The sequence below is a fragment of the Trachinotus anak genome, unplaced genomic scaffold, assembly GCF_046630095.1.
Source record: "Trachinotus anak isolate AG129_WGS33_773 ecotype Australia unplaced genomic scaffold, CSIRO_AGI_Tana_v1 ptg000009l, whole genome shotgun sequence".
Classification (NCBI taxonomy): Eukaryota; Metazoa; Chordata; class Actinopteri; order Carangiformes; family Carangidae; genus Trachinotus; species Trachinotus anak.
This window is the reverse complement of record NW_027273860.1, coordinates 3,864,060-3,891,629: the sequence shown is the minus strand read 5'-3', so window position 1 is coordinate 3,891,629 and position 27,570 is coordinate 3,864,060. Positions and strand designations below refer to the sequence as shown.

The 27,570-nt window shown below is 39.2% G+C and overlaps 1 protein-coding gene across 2 annotated transcripts in view; it reads right to left on the bottom strand.

The window, feature by feature from the left end:
- Positions 1-15,168: 15,168 nt before the first annotated feature.
- Positions 15,169-27,570, bottom strand: part of LOC139625048 (cadherin-12-like) — a 93,180-nt gene continuing 80,778 nt past the window's right edge. For both annotated transcript variants that reach the window (XM_071484632.1, XM_071484633.1), the window contains 3 exons: positions 23,785-23,905; positions 22,185-22,436; positions 15,169-19,192 (listed from right to left, as the gene is read on the bottom strand). In XM_071484632.1, the coding sequence (XP_071340733.1) occupies positions 18,681-19,192; positions 22,185-22,436; positions 23,785-23,905 (885 nt within the window). In that variant the 3' untranslated portion in view covers positions 15,169-18,680. The remainder of the gene's footprint in view (positions 19,193-22,184; positions 22,437-23,784; positions 23,906-27,570) is intronic.

Genomic DNA, 27,570 nt, shown 5'->3' with positions numbered 1-27,570 from the left:
AAAAAGCAACATTCTCACTTGGGTTTAAACCAACCTGAATGAGGCTTTTTCTTCATTAGGCAAATAACCATCTGTGCATGAATAAAAATGCAACTTAGCATTGGTGGAGATGTGTGAATGCATTGTGGGAATGCTGCACAGCCTATCTTGAATTCAGCAGTTAGATTGGAATTAGAAAAAAAGGTAGGGGTGTGTAAAGTAGGAGACTGGCAGTCATGGATGACCACACTGATCTCCATATCTTCCAAACACAGCCTTGTTCTCTGGGGTCACCTTGTCTGACTGCTTTGCTGCAAGGGGCTTCATGCATAATCTGCCATTTACTCCCATGCAGTAAAAACACAGAGCTTACAGACAACACAAAGCTCAAGATGTGCCAACAAAGCTTGTGTTCCTGTGCTGATCCACACCTAGAACACCCAGGTGGCAACCCAGATGCATTTGGGGGGGGGATTGCTTGTTGTATTACAATGAAATGTTTTGCATGACGCTTTGGAGAAGAGAGAATCGAACAATATGGAATATAACAAAGATTCTTTCTTTTTTAATGGTTTACAAAGTGGTTTAGCATAAATGGACACAAATGAGTGAGCTGTGCTTGTGTAACCGTCAGTGTTTTGCCAGGTAAACACACTGCAGAAGCCTAAAACACTTGTAAGTACCCTTGAGCATTGTTGATAACATGTAATTAGGAGACGATTATAGCCAACAAAAAAAAAAAAATTACTGAGAATTATTTTAATGAGCATGAAGTTGTTTAATAACCTGCTGCAAAAGAATATAGCAAAATAAACTTTTGCTTTGTTATTGCGATGTTTGTGTTGAACAAACACCCGAAAACTTTTGGATCTATGATGAGAACAGGATATTTTTGAATAAAAGACCCACTCCAGATGGCATCAGTATTAGCAAGGGAGGATCTGGGGATTAGTAATTATTCTCTCAGGACCCCATGTAACTCATCGCTATAAGGACCTTGGTTCTCTGATACAAATTCATGTAAATACCTACAATATATTTGTGCTACTTCTAATGTCTGATGGGGTTTGACTTTGTTCTTGGTCTGACTGGCATCTGGAAAATAAAATGGCTTATACAAACTCTGTTTTAAAAGTCTGTCTTGGTTTCAGTTATGCAATTGATGTTATTATTGGCCTCCAATTTTAGCCACCTTTACTTGTAGCCATGTGATCTAGAGGTTGGGCAGCCACCACTTTGGTACAAGCTGCAAAATCTCGACAGCTATTAAATTAATTTCCATTAGATTTGGTACAGGCATTCATGTCCCATATAAGATTAATTTTAATGACTCAGATATTACCCTGGATTTTTTCTTAAGCACCATCATAGAATTTCACTTGGGTTATGACCAAATAGCTGCAAAACTAAAACTCCATCAGCATCAGCTATAATTTCTGGTTAATGCAAATAAGCAAATGTTGGCATGCTCAGATTCTATACTATGATGTTAAACACTACCTGCTAGGCATCAGAATGTTAACATAGTTATTGTAATACAAACTTGACTAGTTGGGGTGGAGGGCAACCAACAAAACATGTTCTAAACTAGCTTTTTAGATTGAAGTCAACAAAATCATTGTTGTTCTGTAGCCTAGTTCATTATATTACCATCAGTTGCACTCTGGGATGACAAAATGTCCCAGGAAATTTGACTAAGCTTTGCCCTTCACAACAACTCCCAGATACTCCACCCAGTGGCCCAGTTCTCACAGTGTATGTCCACATGTATGACAAAGTATTATAGAGGCTGTAACCTATTTTGAGAATTTAATACAAACACTGTGGAAACTTAAAGATCACAGGAGATCTAGACAGTCCCCACAGCTGTCTGCTTTTCTCCAGCACGGTCTACACAGGAAACAATCAGTCTGTCAGTGTCAGCTTGGTTTAACAAAGGGAGAATTCACCAAAGTGAAGCTGCCAGAAGGAGAAATGGTGAACTTGTGAGATAAAGAATTGATAGCCCACACAGACAATACACACACACACCTGTGTGGAGCCAAACAGCCAGTCTATTGCAGGATCAAATAGCATCTGACATTTTTTTTTTAACTTTTCCTGTCAGTGTTGGTTGACTCAAAACTGGCCTAGGGGTAAACCAGCCGAGGAAAAATCCATGAAAACGCCAATGGTATCACATAAGTTTCCTATATGCTTCTTTGTGAGTGATAGGGTTTGCTGACTGTTGCCTGTCATCTCTCAGTGTATGGCTAATGATTTATTCCACAGATAGACTCTCAAAGATGTCTCTGTTGTGGCCATAGAATGAAAAAAAATGTAGCACCAATTACCTGTATATGGAGGAAAAACAAGCGCAGGGGAAGTCACGACTCAAGATTATGCATGTAGTCATCACATGATCTGTCACAGTGCTTTCACTTAGGTAGATGCACCAACACTTAGCAATGCTAAATGAATTTCATACTCAGTGGAAACACAAAGACCATGACTCTGACTTAATTAATCAGTTACACTGACAATTTCCACATATCACCAGTAATTAATTGTTCCAAGACTTAAAAACAGCCTGTTTACACTTTCACAGGTGACACTTTGTGGTCATGAGAGTAAATTACTGTCCTCTCTAAGCAGCACCGTTGAAAGTGGTGAGATGTAAAAAAATAAAATAAAAAAAATGTTTAAAAAGCTGGGTGAGGACAGTTGAAAACTGTAGCTCTGGTTGCCTAAACTAGCGAGGTGGCTGATCCAACTAGAGGTGGCTGTTTCAAAAGCCCTCATATGTAAAACATTTGAAGCCGCCATATGGGTCATTTTAAAAGACAATGACCTATTTTGTTGCTCCAGGTATGAGCACATCTTCAGAAACAATTCCCAGATGTCCCATGCTTGTCAGACTGCTGCAGAGCATTGTGTCTGGCTTACATCTCTTTTGCAGAGGGACACTACAACCAGTTTAATTTCAGACTGTTTATTCAATTCTTTTTGTCGCCCTGAGCATCATAAAACTTTCACACGCATACAGAAATATAATATATGACATATGTCCCTATTTCAAGTCATTTACATATGTACGTTTATTAAAACAACATACATACAAACATTTTCTATGCTTTTTTTTCTATATGTTTTTCTCATTCATTTTAAACACATCTATCTCTCATTCTGGTCTATATCATATCGACATATATTGGCCTTGTGATGGATAAACATTTATATAATGTGTCTACAATATAAGAATACATTAATCAACATACATTTTAGTATGGGCTAGACTTATATGTCAATATATGTAATTGTTCCAATTTCTAATAGGTTTCATACATAATTTTTACATATGTTTTTTTTTTATTTTATATGTTGTATATTTAATATATGAAAATTCAATATGTGCATATATTTAGCACAATTAATGTGTAGTATATCAAATAATAATACATGTCTACATGTAAGATTGGTGGCTTTCTGCACTTTAAAACATACTCTCTGCGAACATATTACATCTTAAAGCTAGAGGGAATTTGTATTTAATGATCTATCTCAATTCAAGGACACAAAGACACATCTTATCTCTCTTTCTGAGAATGGCATGTGTCAGCTTTCCTGCCACAACCAGCCTTTTCACAGAACTGCTTTGTACATTCATGCAGAATATAATAGACCATGTTGTAGCAAGTTAATGCCCTTGTGCAATGTTTGATAAAGCTTTGATCACATCTTCCTCCATTTCTGTACAACTGCGTGACAACTTTACCACAGTTAGATCACCTAATTTATCACAGATTCTCATGTTTTCACCTCACTCATTACCACTCTCCCCCACATATTCAGCATCACCAATCCAGAGATTCACTTCATTTATGTTGCCTAGAAACAGGGGTTGGCTCATCTTAGCCGCCAACCAAACTAACCCTGTTCTCCCTGACCTATCTTGGTCACATCAAAGGGAAGATCTTATTTTGAAATTGCCATTCAGGGGCAACCAGTCAACCACCACCCGCAACAAATCAGTGCAGTTTATATCCATTTTAGCTTTCAAATGCTCCCAGTTGTTGTTCTTCACATTAGAGGGGTGCTCAGTGCTGATTCACTCCAGAGTGCCTTCATTTACTGGACAGGGATAGGAAGAAGAATCAGTTCTGCTTGTTTGCTGACAGTACTGTAGAAGCAGAACTGCATTTTCCATCTTATGATTAAAACTTCAATACACATCTTGGGCTCATTTCAAACAGGACTGTGTTTCAATGGCACCCCATGCACTCATTTGCATGATTGTTCACAACAGTACAACAGTACAATGTCTACTGAGAAATTTCTAGAGAAGTTGAGCATCAGATTCATCTTGAATTATGTCAGTGTTTAGGCTTTTTTGTTTGTTTTGTTTTTTGTGATATAAATGTAAGAAATTTGTTACTATACATCTGTACATGTCTTAGATGTAAATTTAATTTGATGTTATTGTACATATTTAAATTGATGTTTAATTTATTTAATTTTATTTAATAATTGAATTTCAGGTACAAGTACAAGTCTAGTTTGTATTAACATTTTCAAAGATATGCAGGACAATATCTTTAGTTTTACTTTTAACACATACAATACCTTTTCAGATATTACAATGTGAATTTCTTTTAACCCAGGTTTGTCATAAATGATTCCCACACGCGTACAAATAAATTCTTAGATATTTTCAGTTCACTATTATCACTCATAAATTTCTACATAATGTGCACTGACAGTTTCTAATATGCTCATGTTATGACCGCTGGCTCTGTAATACCTATGTTTTATTCAAGCTCTGTAGGCACCAATGATTGGATCTCACAGCACTTGAAATGACTACTATGGCCCTGACACTGCCACATTCATTAAGACAAGAATGCACAGACGATAATGCATATTTCATTAATGTGCAAGAAATCTCAAAAGTGCATAATGGTTGGTAGTTAACAGTCATAAAACAGGTGGTAGAAAGCAAAAATCTAGAGTAAATTAATACACTGAAGACCCTTGAGAATGACCCACAGAGCAAAATACAGTCTTAATTTGAATGAGATGGGTTTTCCACTCTGTAATCAATTTTCCCACATTTATAAATAGTGAAGTCTGTTTGTTAATAGGGTGGTAGGGTGACTGAATGGTTGTTTCATTAAATCTGCTTGGGCAAATAATTTCAAACATGGTGTTCTTTCACACAGACAAGCTTGGAGCAAAAACTGAAGAATTACTCCTGAACTGAACACCGAAAAAAAAAAAGAAAAAAAAAGAACTGTTATTGAAGGCAATGATGTCTTGACTCTGAAACTGAAGTTGGTCATGTCCTGGAGCTTTTTTCAACAATAACTCTAAGAACAAAAATAAAATACTAATAATAATTAGACATTATCTGTTTCCAGACATTTAAAGCCAGAGTTTTCAGTGGAATTAACTTAAACAACTCTTGAATGACACCACAATCCCAGCATAAACATTTGCTTTTTCACCCTTGAGTCTTGTGTAAGGTACTTTGCAGAGGACACATTGTTTGCTGGGTTTGATTACCATCTCGGCTGGGCATCAGGAATTAGTTTCATCCTTTTTGCTGGGGTGATAATGAGAGTTTCATCATGCAGAACACAATTACACTGTTAACGTCTGCACTTACACCTGAATGAAGTGCCCAATTTTGGGGTTACTATGTTCTTTCTTCCATTCCCTCATCCCCCTTGGCAGTCATTGAGTTAGTGTCGTGTGCTTCTCATCAGTGAACAAAACTGACATGGGTAATGAGTTTCCTTATATTCTCTCAGCAAGTTTCTATTTCAGCAATGTAGGTGCTTTTGGCAAAGTCATGAGAGTTGAACTTGTGTCGCTGTCTGTTGGTATTTTCTGTACCAGTTTTAGTGAATTCACCCAGAGTAATTTCCTATCACTCCAACTTAAATATGAAATATGTATAATACTGATGACTGATGTGACCTAAGGTATTCATTCCTCCTACTCATAATCACTTATAGTTTCAAGTATCCAAGAGTTTTTGCTGCATCTTGTTTCATTCCTTGTAGCAACAATCTATGCATGTAACTTTCCCAAATGCAGTATACAGCTTCTTCCCACAGAGACACATTTCACCTTTTATTTCAAAGTTGTTCAACCTCTAATTAGCCTGATTTTCTGTAAACAATACAGTTTTAAAACACTGAAAGTTTCTGCAGGATGCTAATTATACAAGTGTGAGCGGAGCACTACTGCCAGTGTCGCAGAGAGCCAGTTATCTCCCCTGGCAGAGGTGGTGAACTGCCTTTTCATTAACAGCTGGCAGCGAGGATTTCCACTAAGTCTCCAATCTCAGGTGTTGCAAAAGGTGTCAGAAGTGCAATGACACCCAAGTAGACACAGATAATAAATAAGAGAAAGGGAGAAAAATAAACAGATTAATGACATATTAAAGAAATAATAAAACAACAGAATTATGATAAGTAGACAAAAGGATTAAACTAAATGACAAAGCATGATATGAAAAACAACAACAGATGCATGAAATTGCAAGAGAGATTAAGTGAATGAATTCGCTTGGCTGAAATAGCCAGCCTCAAAGATATTCCCCTCAAAGGATTTAAGAGAACTGTGCGCTTGAATCTCGTCACACCAAACACAGACTGAGGCAACAAGAACCTTAAAGCACAGCTCCAAAGACTTCATGGTGTCCATCTTTCACTACAAAAGGTCAAGCAGATATTACAACCAGACAGTATTAAGATGGAATCATGCAGATCAAAATCTGTAGCACTCTCACCTCGAGACTGGCTCATCCCTGGAGTAACAGACAGATCTGAATCTGAATAAATGTTTAAGTTACCTTTCAGATCTATGCACAGATATTCTAGTACCTCCACATGAATACTGCATGGCCCCCTCCAAACAGAGCAGGGGGATTTGGGGTGATGAAATCTGTGTTATGTGATGGTTATCACGAAGTTACTGTAATCTTTGCACACACAAAAAAAACAGTTGCAACCTCCTCAAAAAGAACAAAAGGATGGAAAAATATTAAAAATTAAAAGTTGAACCCCAAAAGAAATGTGACAACATTTGTCAGCCAATATAATTTAATTTTACATAAGTGCACCTTAGAATATCAGCCTCACGTTCTTACTTTTAGCTCTCGTTTAATTAGTCTAGTGATAATATTTACTGAAAGAAAAAGCATTAATTTGTGAGGAAAAAATGTTTCTATTCATTACACACGGTACCAGATTGAATGATGAAGACATACAGTGTATTCAGAAAGTATTCAGTCTTCTTCACTTTTTCACATTTGGATATTTTCCTGTTTTCCTGCTCCATTTTGTTGTGAAATATGGTTTTATTCTGCACTGCTTGCACTGTCACTGTTTACCAGTCTCATCCAACTGCCTTTATTCATTACATACAGATAGAGGGCCAACCTCATCATATTTATCTTGTATATTTATCTTGTTTTCTGATGCTGCTGGTCTCTGAGAGCTTCCAAACATAATTTCATTGTATGCCAACAATGACAAATAAGTTATGTTTATCTTATGTTCCAGCTTTATGCAAAAATTCATTTAAATTCATTTTTTCTTCATCCATCTACACTCAATACCCAGTAATGACAAAGCAAAGACAGAGTGAAAAGTGAAAGGATCACATTGATATAAGTATTCAGACCCTTTACTCAGTACTTAGGTGAATCACCTTTGGCAGCGATTACAGCCTCCAGTCTTCTTGGGTATGACACGACAAGCTTTGCACACCTGGATTTGGGGATTTTCTGCAATTCTTCTCTGCAGATCCTCTCAAGTTCTGTCAGCCATTTTCAGGTCTCTCCAGAGATGTTTTGATTGGGTTCAAGTCAGGGTGCTGGCTGGACCACTTAAGGACATTAACAGAGTTTTCCCTAGGTCACTTCTGCTTTGTCTTAGCTATGTCTTTAGGGTCAATGTCCTATTGAAAGGTAAACCTTTGGTCCAGTCCGAGGTCTCCCTGTTCCTGCCACAATTTTTTTTTTTTTTTTTTTGCAAACTCCAGGTTGAGAGGTTTTCATTTAGCCACTCTGTCAAAAAGCCCAGATCAGTGGGGTACTGCAGTCATGGTTGTCCTTGAGCTTAGCCAGAGTGACCATCAGGTTCTCGATCACCTCTCTTACCCAGGTCCTTCTCCACTGATTGCTCAGTTTGACCAGGCAGCCAGCTCTAGCTAGAGTCCTGGTTGTCCCACACTTCTTCCTTTTAAGAATTATAGAGACCACTGTGCTCTTAGGAACCTTCAATGCAGCAGATTTGTGCCTAGGGCCAATCCTGTCTCTGAGCTCTGCAGGCAGTTCCTTTGACCACATGTCTTGTTTTTGCTTGGTTTTACAGTTAAAACTAAACAGGGTTAAATGTCTTTCAGCCACTATGCTGCCCACTGCTGGAACCTGCTCCCAGTGGATATCACATCTGCCCAAACCGTAACTGGCTTTAAAAAGGAGCTAACAACTGCTCTGTTCTCCGCTACCTTCATTTAGCCTTTAAATCTTGCACTTGAATTAGATACTATCTGTTTTATAATCAGTTTTTATACTATTTTACACAATTTTCTTATTATGCTTTTAATTTCTCTTTTCATGCTTTTATTTCTGTTAAGCACATTGAATGACTTCTGTGTATGATAATGTTCTATACAAATTAATTTCATGTTATTTCATGTTTAATGTCATTGTCAGCTGTGAGACCTTATACAGGTGTGTGCCTTTCCAAATCATATCCAATCAGCTGAATTTACCACAGGCGGCGTCCAATCAAGGTGAAGAAACACCTCAGGTATGATCAAGAGAAAAGGGAGGCATCTGCAGTAAATTCCAAGTGTGATAATTACATTTTTCCTTTTCAAGAACTTCGCAAAAAATTCTAAAATTCGATTTCACTTTGTCATGATGGGGTATTAAGTGTAGTGTGATAAGGGAGGGAAAATTAATTTAAACAATTTTAGCATAAGGATGCAACATAACAAAATGTGCAAAAAGTGAAGGGGTCTGAACGCTTTCTGATTGCACTGTAATTACTATTATCAAACTGTCTGAATAACATGGACGTCACATCTCCACCAACAAGTAAAGCAGCCAGTGCATAAAAGCAAACCTGTCACATCTTTGTATGGATACTGGGAAAGGCAGCCATTAGCGACATAATGTAAGAGGCGGAAGTGGCATCACTTAGTTTCTTTTCATTACCATTTTCATTATAAATTTAAATATTCTTTGTAAAAGAAATACATAGCAGTGCTCTGTACTGATAATGCAAACCAATATTATATACAAAACACAGTTATATCAACTTTAGAGCATCACAAATACTTAATGTTGACATTATGAGTGAGTGAGAGGGTGAGTTGCATCTAATTATGATCATACAAGAGAAGAGGTTATTTGAGGAACAGTTAAAGGCCAGTAAGTAAAAGTGAATTTGAAGTTGACTCTTGAAAACTTCAGTTGAAAGGAAAAAACATCCAGCAGGGGGAAGATAATTCCACAGATTTGAGGCAGATATTGAAGAAGCCCCTGTCCCCAGAACACTTAGTCCCGGATCAAGGGATGGACAAGAGCCTAATACGATTTCAGCTCTCTGACAGTGGAATATGGAGAGAGGAGCTGTGCAGTGTAAGAAGGGGCAAGGGCCATTTTACACTTTGTAGACAACGAGCAAATAGACACACTGACCAGCCAGTAGGAGGTGAGAATGGGAGAAATATGGTCCTGTCTGTGCAACGATTAACCACAAATGCTTACAATAATCTATATATAATTCAATAACTGTATGTTAAACAATGTGTTACATGTTGTACATGCTGTAAACTGGATGATATAGATGTGTTTAGATGACAAATTCCACTGAAGCCTAACAGTACATCATATTTTATTGTATTTGTGTCACTTCCCTTGTGCCTTCCTGTTCCTCTTTGTGTCTCTTCCTCTGCTGTTTGTTTGTGTGTGGTGGTAGTGTGTGTGTGTGTGTGTGTGTGTGTGTGTGTGTGTGTGTGGGTGTGTGTGTTTGTTATGTGGGTGTGGCTACCTCTCCTGATTCCTGGCAGTCCTGCACACCTGATTGGTAATCTACTCGTCGCCTACTGCTCAAGTACTCCGGCTCACCCTTCCCTCGTCACCACAGTGTTTAGCCTGCTTCAGTGGTGGCAGCTCTCCAGGCCAACAAGTTTTCACTTGAGAATATTGCTTGAGTTTTCCCTTGTCCTCTTTGCTAACCTGAGTCTCTCCTGTGCCTCAGTTATCCCTTGAGCCAGACCAGAACTCCAGCCCACACTGCCTCTTCATCTGCCAGACCCAAGACCTCAGTCTTCAGCAGGATGCCATCTCACCTCTCCCCTGACAGCCAGCCTGCCTCCACCCTTGCTTTCCACCCACCTTCAACTCCATTCTACAATTTTTGCTGATAAATTCCTTGCCGATACTCTAAGTCTGCATCTGGGTCCAACTATAACCTGAAACGTCACAAGTTGAGCTTCAAATGATCATATTTACCTCTTCAATGTAGTGGAGTAGCACTAAAGGTTGTGCAAAATGACCAGCTGAACACATCAAACAACAGTAGAACCAGGCCATCAATTATTTTCATTTGAAATTTAGATTATTAAAAAAAAGGTGTACTGTTGCACTTGATACACTAACAACAAAAATAAAGTGCAATATTTATTACGTCCTGTTGCTGTGTGTGTATATATATATATATATATATATATATATATATTTATTTATTTTTTCTCTGCTGTCCCCCTAGAGACCCCCTGAGGGCAGCCATCCCAGCGTGTTTATCTTCCCAGACTGGGCTGTAAAAACAACCTGGCTTATAGCTTCAGACTGAGCACCTATGTTTCAGCCCCGGAGTTGAATAGAGGTGGCCACGGTGCCATTCCACAGAGCACAGGGATAATCACAGGCGTCATTACGCTGTATTATATGGTTGAGGTATTATTTTTGGCTGTTTTTCAGTGGAATGCTGTGCTTTTGAAGTTCATTAAGTGGCCCCAGTGGACATAGCATGAAATTAGCAAATTCATAGCATGTGATTGTCAGCAACATTTACTGTGAAATATTTCCGGGAAGTTTTCCCTATGCTAATTATGATCAGTGTCCTTTTATTCTGCCACAACAAATTTATCCAGCTCTTGAATTTTATACTGCTTAGGACGCCACTGTAATTACAATCAGTCTGTCTCGAACACATTTCATTCAGCAGTTATACCTGTGTATACGTCAGCTGCATCTTAAATAAGGTTTAATATTACTTCAAACCTTCTTTTCACTTTCAGTCTCTCACAGACTCCGTTTGAATGTTAACTTTCTTTATTTTCTAATAAAGCAGGTTAACAGAAGCAACAGAAGCAACACCTTTATGCATAATTCTGACAATATTTTTACCTGTTAGAAAGGATTATTAATAATATGTTGCATTTGCATGTGTTCATAACTTAAAGTTCAGTGACATGGACCACCAAATAAATTGAAGTCATAATGGCTGCTTCTGATATTTGTGGGCTTTAGTTCATAAAGTTTTGGGCTCATCTCTTTTAACCCAAAATGCATCTTTTTGCAATTTGCAAAATAGAAACAAAATTGTATCAAAGTCTATCATTTCTTGAATAAGCCACAAATCCCAATATTCCCAGGGAGTTTTATTAAAATAACAGATTTAGAGGATTGTGCAGCCTTGGCAGAGGTATGCACTCTCTGAGAGCTTTCTGGTGTTAATCAGTAATCTGCTCAATTTCACAGATCTGTGGTCAAATCTTTTCAAGGAATCAGGGTTCCTCCACATTCAATCGTTTACTGTACCAGCAGTGCATCGAAGAAAGCTTAAGCCAGGGATGCTCGGCTAAATTCAATACTCTTGCAGCTTTCACTCTCAGTAGACCCAGATCCAAATTGGGTGCTGCGGTAACAAGAGTTCACACACAAACCTTCAACACAGATAGCAAAACAAACCGGTGTTCACAGCAGTCAAAGCTGTGGTTTGCCCTCGGTTCATTTTCTACGCATGAGTAAGTGCTGCCTACTGGATATCCGCATCTGCCTTTTTATAGCTGTGGAACCTTGCATTTTGGGTTGGCTTGCTATAGTTTGTTCACACAATTTGCACTTAAATACCACAACCACCACTGCCACTGGAGGAGACCTGAGAGCTGTATTTTGAATCATCTTGGAGCTGTTCTCTGGTGCCCTGTGCACAGAACAGACTAGTCTAAAAAGTTGGAATAAACTGCTTCAAGCATGCTAAATGTGTAATCCTTTACTTTATCAAGGCTTTTCAGGGTTTTACAGAGAGGCAACCAGCTATAGTACTTCCCTCTAGCAAAATAAAAAAAGTACAAAAGTATTTTCATAAATGTGTTGAAGGCAGCCTAGGAAGAAAGAGTCAACAGCAGAAAGAGAATCCCCAGTATTCTTTAAGATAACACCTTTGTAGTATTTGGCTTACTAATAGCAAGCACGTTTGTATCTCGGCAGGCAGCTCAACCTGTTTTTGTATTGGCTTTAAAAATAGCACAGTCCCTTGGGAGCTACTGCGTAGGAAATGGTCTGTGTCTGTTGGTGGTACTAAGGCACACAAGCAGCCGATTGGATGAGTAAGAGGGGTGAGATCGAGCCATGTGCACTCTACATGTTAAGTTTGAACAGAGCACAGAACATATGCTCCTGAGCTCACTGAGTGGTAAACAGAGAAGATGATTCCTCTCAGTTAATGAACTGGCAAACACAATGGTGACTAAGAGACGATTATTTGCTGCTGTTAGTTACATTTCCTGAGTCAGAAAATTAAATGTGTATCAATACAAAACATTTTTTCCACATGGAGCCTTAGTGTGTTGAATCTTGTATCTTCTACCATTTGAGTAATATTTTTTCTGTTGTAGTTCTTGAGGAACAACAACAGTGTGTTTTAGGAACATCTTCATTTCAGAAGAAGTAGAATAAATAACATACAAAGTGGCATAAATTTCTTTTTGCTATTATGCTAATATTTGTGGCACTCTGTCAAACTCTCAACAGTTATTGGCCATGGCAATAATGCTTTTGAGACCTGAAGAGGTCCTCAGTAAATGCCTCAACTCTTTAATTCTATCTTTGAGTTAACCATGTTCACGTCATACGTCACAGGAGAAATTCAACATCTTAGTTTGTGCTGCGTACCACATTGACCTGCAGTAGTGCAGACGTAGTCTTTTTTTTTTTTTTTTTTAGTTTATATTGTAGGTCACTGCCTTCTTTAAAGCATAAGAGAGAGAGAGGAGAGGAAGAGGGTGAGAGCTGGTGTATGGTACAAGCTGCATGCTGAGTTATTGTGGCATTTAATGTTTAATGCATCTGTTTCCACTCTTGCAGTTTATCGCCTGAAGCGGCAATATCCAGGACTACGGAAGAGCCGGGGACGATTGAGGTGAAGCTCAAAATGTGACGTAGAACACACTTGTGTATGTAGCTTGTTGAATTGCAAAATATCACATCAGCACTTTCCACTTTTTATCTGTCACATTTTGTTGTGAGAGTAATATTTATTTTACATACTTAATTCTGTTTTGTTTATTTTCCTCTTTCCTGTTTTGTATTGTTTCTTTTTCCTGGTGAAAAGCTCCTTGTCCTGCCTCTGTATGTGAAAGTTGCTTTTCTTGCCTGCTTTACTGAACTCTTTTTCTTTTTCTTTTTCTTTTTCTCAGTAAACATTCTTTGTTTTGTTTTTTTTTAATGCACGATTAAACTATTAGTTCTACAATGTGCTTTTCAGGATAAGTAAATAATAAGTGCTGTAGGAAGATGTACTGCATTTTAGGAAATGTTAAGTACACAATTAACAGCCTTGTTAACGTTGTGGCATAGTCACAATTCTGTCACTTAGTTTACCGGGGTGATGCAATCTGTCTTCAAATGCAGCCCCCAAAGGATGCAGCCCCTGAATTGGGACACAGCAATTGACCTAGGTTACATGGGAATTGAACAATGGCCTCGTGTGTTCTCCTAATGTGGACTTCATTGATCTTTTTACGATGTCATCTGACTTCCTCCTTTCCTGTCATAATTAGAGGTCACCTGACAATAAATCATAACTATGGGTCGCTATAAGATTTTTTTTTTTCCAAGAGGACAGCCTTTCTGGTCCCCATGACTAAAGCATGTGCTCAGTTGCTCAGTTTGGGTCTGATGTTTGGATTTTACTGTTGTGGTGTTTCCTTGCAATTTCTCATTGAATGTAATGTAATGTAAATTAGTGTAATACAGTCAGTGTTTGACATGGCAAACAGCAACCAGGTGGAAAATAAAGACACTATCAGAGACTAATTGAGAATTTTTCACACATGGAATTTAAAAAGTTGAGGATGGATATAAAGAATTTACTTTGCAACTTAATTTTGATGTAATAAAAGAAAAACACAATGCTTTTTATTCAGTGGCAGACTTTTTCACCCTGGTCTTTTAAACCCCGTCTCCAGTGAAATACCAGGGATAGGGTTGTTTTCTCACAGTTGTGATTTCCAAGTATATGAGCTATAAATGCACCTAGACTTTATGGTGGCATTGGTGGTTTTGAATCATGGTGAAAAATGGTGTCATTTTCACCCCTCTTGACCTAATTGTATTGCAAAGCAAAATTTAACACCAATTGTGATCTTGTGATCGACCCCATCACTTGACAGTATCAAGAAAAAGTCAGCATTTTAAGCTTCATTAAAATATAATTGCTTGATGAATTTTTCTATTGAATTGCATTAGATTTACACTACCTAAGTGTATCTAATAAACTGGGAACTGTGTGTAAATTGCCCATGCAAGCAATTATTGCTTAACACTCAGTAAACATGTTCTTAGAGAGTGATGACTACCTACATACCACACTCAAGGGTAGTCACTGCAGCTTCTGCATAATTAGCAGAGTTGACAAAGGTTGTGGCCATGAATACATGCAGCTAAGATCACACATTCCTGTCAGCTAAGAGAGCACTCAGCAGCATTGGTGACAGCTTTATTTCCATATGCATTAACACTCTCAGAATAATACAAAGTGGCTGGTATTAATTAAAGCACCCATATGTATCAGCACCATAATCCTTACTGCAGCATAATACAGGGGTTCATTGGAAACTGAGTCGTATTTCCATAGCAAACTGAAAAGTAATAAGAGAGAGTGGTCTTGAGAGTGGTGACAGTGTGCATTCATTTATTTCAGAAACAAATTGTTCAGTGCCTTTTAACAATAGAGTTTATTCCAAAGGCGCTGTGACAACCCATCTTTGTTGAATCATGACAGCTATGCTTGCACAGACTTGTATGACTTTGAAATTGAATGCTGTAAACACATTGGTTCACAACCAAACAATATTGTCATAATTTGTAAGCTCGGTAAATCGTGATGTTTTCCTACAATGCAAAGGCAAATGTAGGGACATGTTTGCTTCACCTTTCCTGTGGCAAATGAAGCTTCTTGTTGTGATAAAACTATTGATGAATGACTTGCAAGGAAGGGGACATTTTGATTTTATTGAGTCTCTCCACTCATAGTGGAGCACTGGCAGTAAAACGGCTAGAGAGGAGACTGAACAATGAGATTGGACAGTGCTGTTCACTGGGGCACAGAAGGTTGAACCTGCTCCAACATAAACAGTATCAATGCCATCACTTCTTTTTGACTTGGCCGGTTGTAATGGTTGCTCTCCCCTGAGCTATTGGGTATATTGTGCCAGTTCTCTCATGTTTATGCATAGAATGGCAGCCACTTCACTCCCACACCTACCATTCCTCCGTTAATGCTGATGTCTCTGTTTGGTCTGTCTCTGCAGCCTAGTGCCACCAGACAGGGTGAGTCATAAGTAGTGTGGAAATGGTGTGTTTTGGGAATCGCCACAGAGCAGCAGGGTGGGGGGAGTATACGGTTTAGTCATCACAAATTTCTTGTTTTACCACTTCAAAGATTGTTTTCATCAAAATGATGCTCACACAGGGCTGCAACTAACAGAAACTACACTAACTAAACACAATGTGCAGCAGAGGCTGATGGGAATGTCCTTAGTTTTGCAGGAATTTAGTCATAAATTAAAATATTGGAAAAAAAATGATCATTTGACCTGATGAGAACAATAGATGCCAAGTCAGAAAATCACCAAAGCAATTTGCAGTTTAGCCATAAGGGGGACATGAATGTGTACCAAATGTCATGCTAACCCATCCAATAGTAGTTGAGACATTTTACTCACGACCACAAATTTCAATCATGTGGTGGCACTAGAGGAAAAGTCAGGGAATGTCCAACGTCTTTTGGAATCATTGTCTAGAAACACTTAATGTTCATATTCATTTTGGTGCCAGCTCACAAGATTTCACAAAATGGGTCGCTTGCATGGCTAAAAAAAACAAAGCAGTTCAGTACATAATGGTATGAGATAGAGAAGAACTGCAAAGCTTCACATTGGAAAAGCTCAAGGCCAACAATTTTCTGTTGATCCATCAAAGAGGAAGATTTCAGTCCTGGTTGATTTGGTGACACCTGAAGTTGCTGGTGGTAACAGCAAATGGGGCAGGGAAATAAACTATTGTCTTTCTAATAAAGAAGTCAGACAACAATGGGTCTTTTTCCCAAAAGTGTTGTATTTTTCACACTGCACAGGGCATGAGTCTGCTAACAGCAGGGCAGAGTGAAAGGAGTTGGTTACCTGGCTGAGAAGTAGGAGGTGTGCAGCCTGTTGCCTGCAGTTCTTCATCTAACAGTTCACTGTGACTGCTGCTTCTTGTTCCATTATTCTCTACAGTGTTTCAAACCTATCTGCTCTCTATAAATACCATTGCATTTCCTGTGACTACTCAGTTAAATGGTTTTAATGTGAAGCAGTAGTCGAACATTTCGTCTTTTTTTTTTTTCTCCTGAAAAACATTCTCTTTCATACCTGCTACATCTCTGCTCTAATCAGCTCTGTCAGTTACATTCCATCATAACACAAACTGATGGTAAGGGTGTAGAAGTTCACTAAAGTCACTGTTGTTTCTGCTGCCCACAAGGGTCATAGATTCTTTAATGTCCGTTCAAACACATCACTGCACACCTACTGAGGCTCAGCCTTGAGGTATACCTGTTGGATGTGATAGAGAGAGACAGAAAGGGGAATCACTTCACTTGCATTGGTATTGTATGTCACTGACTGCTTTGGCTTTCATCCAGACCTTCCATTATGTCATCAGCAGACCGTGGCAAGAAAGGTCTGAGGCACTCTATTCAATGACTGGGGAAATGGGGCCATTTCGGTATCTAACTGAAGCCTCTGTGTGACTTTGTAATTCTTGATTGCCTTTCTTCAGCATGCCAATATTTAGCAGAATCAGGAAACGCTCACTCTGAAAGCATTTATTTGTTGATTTTGTCTGAGGAAAACCAATCAAATGTGAAGCAAGTTCTCTCCTCAGGGAAAATTGCTCTGTGTTGTTGGTGGGATGTGGCGGAAAAAGGTGCAAGTTAAACGCTGTCATTTGATGGTAGATATGAAGAATATGAAAGGTGGCGATTGAAAAGAATTTTTTTTGGAAGTTATTGGAGCTTGTTCTTTGCATATTTTTAAGCTTTTTTACTGAGATTTTATGTCACTGTGAACTTATCATATTGCCTGCTTTAAAATGACATGTCATTACAACTGCTCTGTCTGGAGAATCAGTGTGCCATTATACATGTCCAATAATTCTACTTTGTGTTCCTGTTAAACATTTTTTCGGTGTACAGTCTTACAGCCCATTCATACTAACTATCCCAGCCAGTATCAACACATGTGGTACGATTTTAATCAAATGAAAAAAAGTGCAGAACTTTGTGTGATCTATTAATATTAAATGTGAGCCAAATAAATACACACAGAAAGGGATTTTGTCCAAGTGTGGTTTCATTTAAGAAAACAGTGTTTATTACATGACTGAACTGCAGTATTTAGCCCTAATTTATCTTTTTACAACTCTAGTACAAGTCTATTCACATGACCCACCTAACATAAACATACATTTTCATGTGGGCCTTGATAAATTACAAAATTATTTGAGTGTCTCCAAAAATAAAAAATACAGATTGATGACTGAGAGATAAATAGTTAAATACACAAAAATCTAATCAAACTCAATCAGCCAATAAATAAATAGAACAATAAATAACATTCAAAACATCTTTGGCCGAACTCAGGCCACTTCACCGTCCCCACAGAGTTGACATTGGTCTTAGTAGATGCCTGGGCCAGTCAGAGCACAGTACCGTATGCTGATAGAATCAGCTTGATCTATGAGGGTCTAAGGAGCAACACTGGATATGTGGCATGAAATAGCAAGTGAAAGAGAACAATTATATTGAGGCACTTTTAAGGATGTTGTAGGAAATGACAACATTTCCGTGTGTATGCGTATTCCCGAAGAGGAAACAAATTGTAAGACGAAACAACATTCAATTTAATGACAATTGAATGGCAGCTTTCTCATCTAATCATGTTACCTTATGTTCCCTCGCTTTTTTTTTTTTTTTTTTTTTGTCTTTTACAGATTTGGGAGTGAGCATGGTAAAGTACCACATAAAAAAGCAAATAGTGAGCTGGAAAACGATAAACAGATAGGACGGGGTAAAACAATGCTGAAACATTGTGTGTCGCCAACCAAAAGAACATTGTTACATACTTGCTTTTTGAGTCTGTGAATAACATCAATGTGTGTTCTCTGTGGTTGTTGAGTCCGACTGAGTTTCTGACTGTTCCCCAAATATCCCTGCCAATGTCTTAAAGCGGGGCCCCCAGTCATTGAGGTAATCGTAGTCCTCCTCGAGGTCTACGGCGAGGGAATCAATGGAGCTGAGCGACTCGGCCACAGAGCCGTCGCCCTCATAAGCGTACGTGGCCAGGGAGTCATAGGGAGGGGCTGAGTTGTCCACGTCGTGCTCTTTCAGACGCTGGTTGATGAAGTCTCGGATGTCGGCGCTGTCCTGAGAGGCAGGCGGCCTGGGATCTCTCTTCAGCTCAGGTTTGACGTCCCTGCGGTACAGGTTCTCTTTGACAACCTTGGGATTGCGGAGCGTCCCCATGTCGAATGCATGCGTGTCCTCCTCACCCCCTCCTTCATCATCATAGTGGATCACATTATCCCGGATGTCCTCTTTGGATGACATGAGGGTTTCCTTTTTCTTTTGCCGTCTCAAGCCCACATAGAGCACCACGATAACTGGGGGATCAAATTGAGAGAATTAAATGTGAGACAACTGTCAACAGACCCAGATTATGTGCACATTACCTGTGAGGAAAGAGGAGACCTTGGTAATCATGGTATTGGTGGTTTGGAGCTCAAAAGATATCAAGGTTTACGGGTATTTGGTTGACATTTATTAGATGTCAGACATCAGGTTTTAGCTGCATGGCTGTAGGGACGGCAATGTCAGTTTTGTACAGATATTCCTGAAGAGGATGAAGCTTACTGACTTTGAAAATTCCCTGAGATTTCCTCTAGTGCCATCATCATGTTGCCATTTGTGGCTCTGTGTTAAATGTCTTTACAATTAATTACTAAGCAGTTAAACATTGGATCGATTGCCATGAAATTTGGTACAATTGCTTATGTCCTCCTCAGGATGATCTGCAAATATGGAAGAAATATCAATGCAGATGAAATGTTGAGGGATGACCCCATTTGGGTCATCCCTCAACATTTCATCTAAAGCAAACCTATTTAGCCAGTGCTTTGGCTTATGGCTAAATACCTTCAAAGCCAATCACATTTCCATCAGCATCAGCTGTTTACTGCTAATTAGCAAATGCAAGCGTGTTAACAAGCTAAACTAAGATGCTGAACATGTCAATGTCACTGTAAGTATGTTAGCAAGCTGGCATTAGCAATTAGCTCAAAGCATAACTGGGTCTTTACATAAAGCCCCATTGATCAAGGCTGAAGACTTTTAGTCCTGTCTACTGTAGGTTAAATGTTACCCATGATCAGTATTTCCATCATGAAGTTAGGACCCGCTTCAGAGTAAATGAAATCTCGTGGAAGCAATAGTTATACAGCATGAAATCTGGATATCTGGAAGAAGAATTCAAACTAATTTAGCCAGCTTTTCACCTAGATGTCTAGACATTTTTTGACCTGCAAATCAATACCTACTGGGATTTGAATTGCTTTAATAGCACACAGCAAATAATTGCCCTAGCAGCATTATGTACTCAGTTAGCACAGGAGCTGTAAACACTGTTGAAAAAGTGTACCACTGAGAATATACCCAAAGCGACAGTTTACTGTTTTAGCACGCATCCTTTCAGAGGTTGTGTGATGTTCTGCATATTTTGGGCACTGCAGTACCACTGTGTGATTTCTAACACGTAATGTTACGATAAATTTCCTTCTCTCTCTTTCTCCTGTCAGTGCAATTTGTCTCCCCCTGTCCATCTCCCTCCATGTCCCCCTGTCTGTCTGCTTAGTGAAAAATGCAGTAAAATATGTATTTTTTCCTCTGAGTTTTTAATATACGGTTGCATCCAGGAGGAAGAGCAATGGCCAGGATGAAACTGAAATCATTCAAATGAAAGAATCCAATAAATATATTCAGAGTGAAAAAAAAAGTCTTGAGTAGGTCTCTTACTTTCATCCTCTCTGTATCTCACTTCCTCTCCGCTTTCCTTTACTCCCAAGTGATTTTATCTACCTGTGTATAGTGTGACAGTGTGCCAGCTCCCCCCAGTGGCACATACAAAGACTTCAACAACAGGCAGTTACTGTAGGACACACTGGTTGTACACAGCTTGTCACTGGGTCCGCCCAATCCATATCAGTATAGAAGAAACAGCAATGTAGATGAAAGGCTCTGTGCTGGTCTGTTTAATTTACCTCATCATTTCTCTGCACAGGAGAGCTACTACAACTAGGTCATCCTGACAAATCCTACACAGGAACTAAGTGGCTGTATGGAAATGTTCTCAGTGTGAGTTCTGATTTTCTCTGCCACTTTCCTGCACAGGGACAGCATGACACTTTGGCACTAGCCTCAGCCTTGCAACCGTGCAAGTTGACTGGGAGCTTTGAAGACATTTTTCTCAGATGAAGTGAACACACTAACACAGCTCCACAGTGCACCACCACAATCAGCTGTGTGCTTTCATGTCCCCTCCCATAGAAAACAATGAAACTCAAGCTGATATTTCACATGAATATGAATGAAAAAGGATTAATGTTGAGGCATAGTTGCAATTTCATGGATGATTCTCTGTTAAGCCATATAATAGAAAGAGATAGAGAAAAGTAAATACAGCTCAATTCAAAGGTCATGGCTACCCTTGACTTGCACTGTAAAATGGGAACTTTAACAACCGACCATCCCACATTCATAATTCAGAAAATGATGCCATAAACCTACATTTACTTTCTCCCTGCTATGCAGATGAGTTTGGATATTAATAGCAGGGAATTAAGGAGGAGTTTTACAACTATGACCTTGTGGGAAATGTAAAAGCTGCAGCCTGGGAAGCAGCCATGGGACAGCCAAATTGGATTTAGTTAATAGAGCCAAGCGTCCCTCCTTCCAATCTCAAACGTCTCATTGAATGACCACAATCATATGGGTTATATGATTATATGCCGACTTTTCCCGGAGAGACACCCAGCCAAACTGATGGTCAGCTCAGTATGTTTGGAATCAGTTGTTGTCAGAAATGGCTGAACGGATATAGATCTGGCCGTTTAGATTAGTAATTTATGAACTTACCTCAGTGTCTTCCAACGACATTTTAGGCCAATCAAAATTTAAAAACTTTATCAGGGAAGACATAAAATACATGTAGCTGTTGTTGATCGAAAGTATGGACCCTTGCACAAGATTTCACATTTGTTATTGATGCTGATATTTTTTTACTAAAATTGAAAGAAAGACCAAAGAATTCTCATATCTTCACCAGTACCATCAGAGAAAGGATACATTTAGGTCACAAGGGACCACAGCTTACTGAGAGACTTAACATCATTTATGGAAATTAAAAGATATATTTATACTCTTAAAAATCATACCCAGGTGGAGTTGAGTAAGGTTATTTTGTGTTTTAAGATCATAGCTGTAGCACTAAGGCAAGACACGTAACAACTAGGTTTGGGGTTCCCTGTCTTTTTTTATGATTATCAGTAATACTGAGCTAAAATGAAGAATGTGTACAAGCCAGGAGACAACAGGTCTCACCTAACAAGATGATGATACATAGAAGGATGGCTATCAGAGCCCCTGTGCTGAGACCCACAGGGAGAAAGATGGCCTCTGCGCTGCAGGTTAACAGGGATCCATCAGATTCGCAGCCACATACACGGATGGTCAGGGTGCCGGTGCTGCTCTTAGGTGGGTAGCCATTATCTTCAATCACCACAGGAAGGAAGTAGATCTCCTGTAAACGGCGTCTAAAGCCACCTCGCTTTGTCACAATCCCAGCTGTGTTATCTACGAGAAGGGGAACAAGGAGAAATTTCTTTAGAACATATGTAGTCTGAGATTAAAAGAAGTTTCCAGTGCTCGTTCCTTGATTTCAATAGGTGTTCTGACCAAAGCCACTGAATATACTCCACCCAGTATAACCTCACATCAGTCAGAGACAGTCCTCTGAGCTACATTACAAGTCTGTAGGTCCAAGTACCATAAAGATAAACCTTTTCAATGTCTGATAACTCTTTATGTTTGATATGAGATCCTCTGTAAATGTGCCTGTCTGAATGTGATGAGAAACTGCAACATATCAAAGACATGGCTTATCACAGCTCTCGCCATTTTACTCCGCTTTCTTTAAAAGCTGATAGAGCCCCACCACACCCGGTACATTTACTGCCTGAAACACTGCAGAGCGTTTTCCATCCACCTGCACTGTGAGAGCTATTTGGATCTGTTGTTACTTCCGTTATCTCTTTGTGCAGGCAGCATCACTTCAGAGAAACAGCAGATTAGCAATGATAGATAATAGATTTTAAAAAAATAACAGCACACAAAGGGAACAACTTGGGAAGACAGCTGGAGGTGTGAGGATGGCGAGTGGAATAGAGGTCGACAATGTATACGAGAGAGAGGGAACATGTCAGGTTGGACCTGCGCGGTTCTGTCTGCTACAGCTAGACTGTCTGACCCCTGTCAAACTAGGTTTGTTCCACTGACGAAGCCTGGCACATTTTCTTGACAGGAGGTCAGGCATTTTAGCACACCTTGCATGTTGTGCACAACTGCGATGTTGCTTGTGCTCTCTCTCTCACTCTCTTGCTGAACCTGTTCGCGGCGCCCATGGTGTTTTTATTTCCTGTCCCTGCCTATCAGATCTCACTCTGTATCTGGAGAGTGTGCTTGCAGGGCCCCTGGCAGTCAGGAAACCGTAAGACAGTGTGTCCAAAAGGTAAAACTGGATCAGAGGTTCGGACCGGGGCTTGTCAAGGATGGTGAATGCATTCGTTTTCCTGGCCTCATCCTGCCATGTCCCACTTTTCATTACCGTCTTTCTGGTTAGACTTCAAAGGGCTTGGGCAGTGCACACTTCAGAGTGTCATATATGCCCTTATCATGAGACAACGTCTGACTGCATGTGTTAAAGTTATTTTTAGACCTGAAACATGCCACTCTTATTGCTTAGAGCAGCAAACTTTTCAACTGGCAAATAATTAGTCCTGAGCTTGTTGTGGTTTCATTGGTTTAGAGGATGAAGCTGCATGAACTGTCATGAGGCGATATCTTCAGGCTCTATACTGTATCACACTTCACTGATTCACCATGGCACCAAACACAGCTGTTGTCACAGTATAACAGCACTTACTTCCAAAATCCCGGATGGTGAAATTCTTGTTGTTTTTTATATCTTCCTTTGGTGATTTGAAGGAGAACTGTTGTCCAGAAGTTGGGAAATCCTGGTCTCTTGCACTGAAGGTTTGAATCACCTGTTAAAGATAAAGATAAAAGGGAGGGATTCTTATTTACTTGTTATTTTAGGTTGTAGTCTAGTTAAAATTTCATTTTTCTACTGGTTCTGTCTGCACAGTGTACATCGTAACATTTGGAAGGTTTTGTTTTGTGTAGTTGTTTCAATGCCAAAAGCTTCTCTTTAATGAAAAATAAAATTCCCACAGATCAATTTGTTCTGTCAGAAAATGCGAAATTATTCAACTAGTCCTGTACTGACTGCATGTCAGGCCTGTCAGAGCCGGAGCAAGGCAGTGAATTGTTCCCCGTGTAGTTTTGGATACAGTCACTGGGCACTTGATTGATAACTTGTTGAAATTTCTAGATTACCTCAACACATAGTGTGATGGATTAAGTTCATTCAAAACCGCTGGAGCTTGTTCGAGGGTCGTCAACAGTTGTTTTATATTGTACTTATTTTACAGTACATCTGCTATAACCACAGAGAAACCAACCATAATAGAAGAAAAGACAGTTTGATCAATTCAACACCTACTTGTTCCTACTTCAAACAAATCAATCATTTATGTGCAACAGAGTTTACTGAAATAACACCTCGCCAAATGAGCATTAACTTCCACGCTGCTAGACACAGACTGCTGATTCAGCCACCACCGGCCCGACTGCTGACAGCGGTTTACTTTTGTCTTTTCCCCAAATGTCTCTGAGCTTGAAACTGGTCGTCCTGCCAGCCCAGCTGCGCTACCACTCTGCTTTTCCCTGCTCACTGGGCTTGACCTGCTGGACACCTGATGCCTGTGGACCAGGATCCCCCACATGCAGGAGCAACTAATCAGTCCTCCTGCCCTGTTACAGCCACCTGACTGTGTTTATCTTCCTCTCTTTCACCTCTGTATTTAAATAAAATTCCCAGGTGTTTTGAGTGCTTTGTTGTGTTCCCCACAGCAGATGTACACTTCACATCATTGATTTTCGGCAACCAAATTAGCTCTATGATGAATAAATCTGAAGCTGCAACTAACAATTATATCTGCATTGAAATCTATCAACCTTTTTTTTGTCAGTGAATTAGCTATGTTACAAATAATGGCTAATGCCTATCAAACATTCCAGAACCCAAATTAACCCAAAATAAAATTGTATGTTTTGCAGGTTGTCCCAGTAGAGGAGCAATTAATGTCCCAGGTTCAAATCGAGCCAGGGTCACTGCATGTAATCATACCCCCTCTCTCCCATCCCTCATTTTCTTTCTAACTGTACTATTGACTGTCTATGGAGAACAAATACCAAAACATTCTCAACAATAGTCTAAAAAAATAAAATTTACAATAACAAGAAAAAGACAAGTGTGCACCACCAAATGTCTGACATCTCACTTAACAAATGACAATATTAAATAATATAATATCATTTACAATTTATAATAATGATGACTCATTATAGCCTACATATATTTCATTTCAACTTCAGTGAATATTTTGTTTGCACCTTGTTTAAGTTATTGATTTGCAGAGGAGCTTATAACAGGTCTTTGGATGCTGCTTCAGAGGCAAGAATAAATAATGAACCAGTGAAAATATCAAATGTTAGTACATGACAATGGCTCATCAATGTCAGTGCTTGTATAAATGCTCCTTTTCTTGCTCTTAAAGTGCTTCCCACCTCCTCTCAATCACAAAGAGCTGCTCCTGCTGCAACCACTTATTATTGGCTGCTATTATATAGAAAATATATAATAACTTCAGCTTTATCCTTTAAAGGTCAATGACCTTCACACTGGTGTGAAGGTGAGTATATATATATATATGCCCCAGTAGAGGAGCAATATATATATATATATATGTATATATAATGTGAAACGGCTTTGAGTGTACTCCGCTTTTGCATTTGGATGCATTTAAGTTAAGCTTGATAAGACTGTCAGCTAAATTGTGTAAATGTAAATGTAATTATTCCAGCATAACAAAGTGATTGAGGTGGTTAGCATTCCACTGTGTCATTATAAAAAGTAAAGGAAATAAATTAAAGAGAGGGAAACACATTATAACACTGTTTGTCCTCAGTATATCTAATTCGTAGAACTCCACAATAGTAAATGCTTGTTGTATGTTTCCTTTGTGGCTGCGTTTTCTCATTTCACACTTGACCAGTTGACCGGTCAGGCCTCTGAGTACAGTAAATATAAAATAAGGAAATATTCTACTGTATTTCTTTGCCACAGCACTGACCTTTTTTCATGTGCAAATCTCACTTCCGCCTTATTTCCTCTGCCACTCTCCTTCCTGCTCTTCCCACACATTCAAATGAAAATAGTCAGTTCCCTCGCTTGCTTGGCCATGTCCTGGATAGAGATTATTTGCCATGGGAGGTTGTGCCACAGCATGAGACACTCCAAAACAAGTGGGTTGTATGTTTTTGAGCAGTACGAGTGCAGATAATCATCAAGAGAGAAATGTGATGGATTTTACAAGTGAGGATCTGCAATTCTGTATCATCCACCAGCTGCGCGCAACACCTGGTGGAATCATGCTGTGGAAACACTGGAGGAAGGTGTGTATTCTGCACTGGAGGTCAAGAGAGGAAAGAGGAGCCGGAGAAGAAGTGGAGGGGGAAGGGGAGATAAAACTCATGAGATTAGAGCAAGTTGGTAAGAAATAGGATAGAAGATTATAAGCCAAGAGGAAAGGAGATATGGTGATGACTTTTAAATACAAGGCACGTGTTGTATGAAGCTTGCAGCTGATCTGAATGTATGGTCTATAGTCTACTATAGTCTAGTGTTTCTGCTGTTTGTTGACTTGTATTTTTTCTTACTGTGTTAAAATAGTAATTTCTCTACACCTTGACAATGTTTCCATCCTATCTAGGATGATAGGACAAACAGCTGTGAGGATCAAATGTTATGGACCTCAGTCCAGTCAGATGAACTGAATAGCTTACAGTGACGGGTTCAGAGCAGAAGTCATGCAAGTCAGTATAAAGATTTGTTGACAACCTGGTTTCAAATTCAAGCATTTCTCAGTTACTTCATGATTAAAGATCTCCAAACATAGATAGAAAATATATTTAAAAAAATACTTTCCTTTGGATAATAACTTATGTTATCTCCATCACTGGAAAATCCAGAATGTGTGAATGTAAATATTGGTCATTTTAAAGGTTTACAACAATACAAGAAGTCTCCTACTTCTCAGTGAATGTACACTGGAGGCATTAAGAGTTTACACCACATACATGTGTAAGCTGCATATTGCACCACAATTGTTTTCCAAACTGTGACAAAACTACATCACGTTTTGAACTCAGACTCAAGCTGAGCACACAGAAACTGTCTTCTTTAGCAGATGAATGTAAAAACAGCTCTCTGGTGTAAAACTGCACAAATTCACACAGCACAGTGAGGGGCAAACATCCAAGTGAAGTGACAATGAGCACAACACATTTTGGAGAGGAAGGTGACTTGAAATAGGCAAAAATGACAGTTAAAGTTTGGGAGAAAACTGTGCCAAAAAAACACCCACCACTGTCAGCACATTCAAATATTGCTAAATCCTGATTGGAAAACATAAGAAGGTGCCGTCAGGTTTTTCCAACTCAGCCTTGCACCCGTCAATACACTGAGAAGTACGGACAGATTTCAACTTACAAAAACGTTAGCAGAAATTGTGTGCTCATGTAGGAC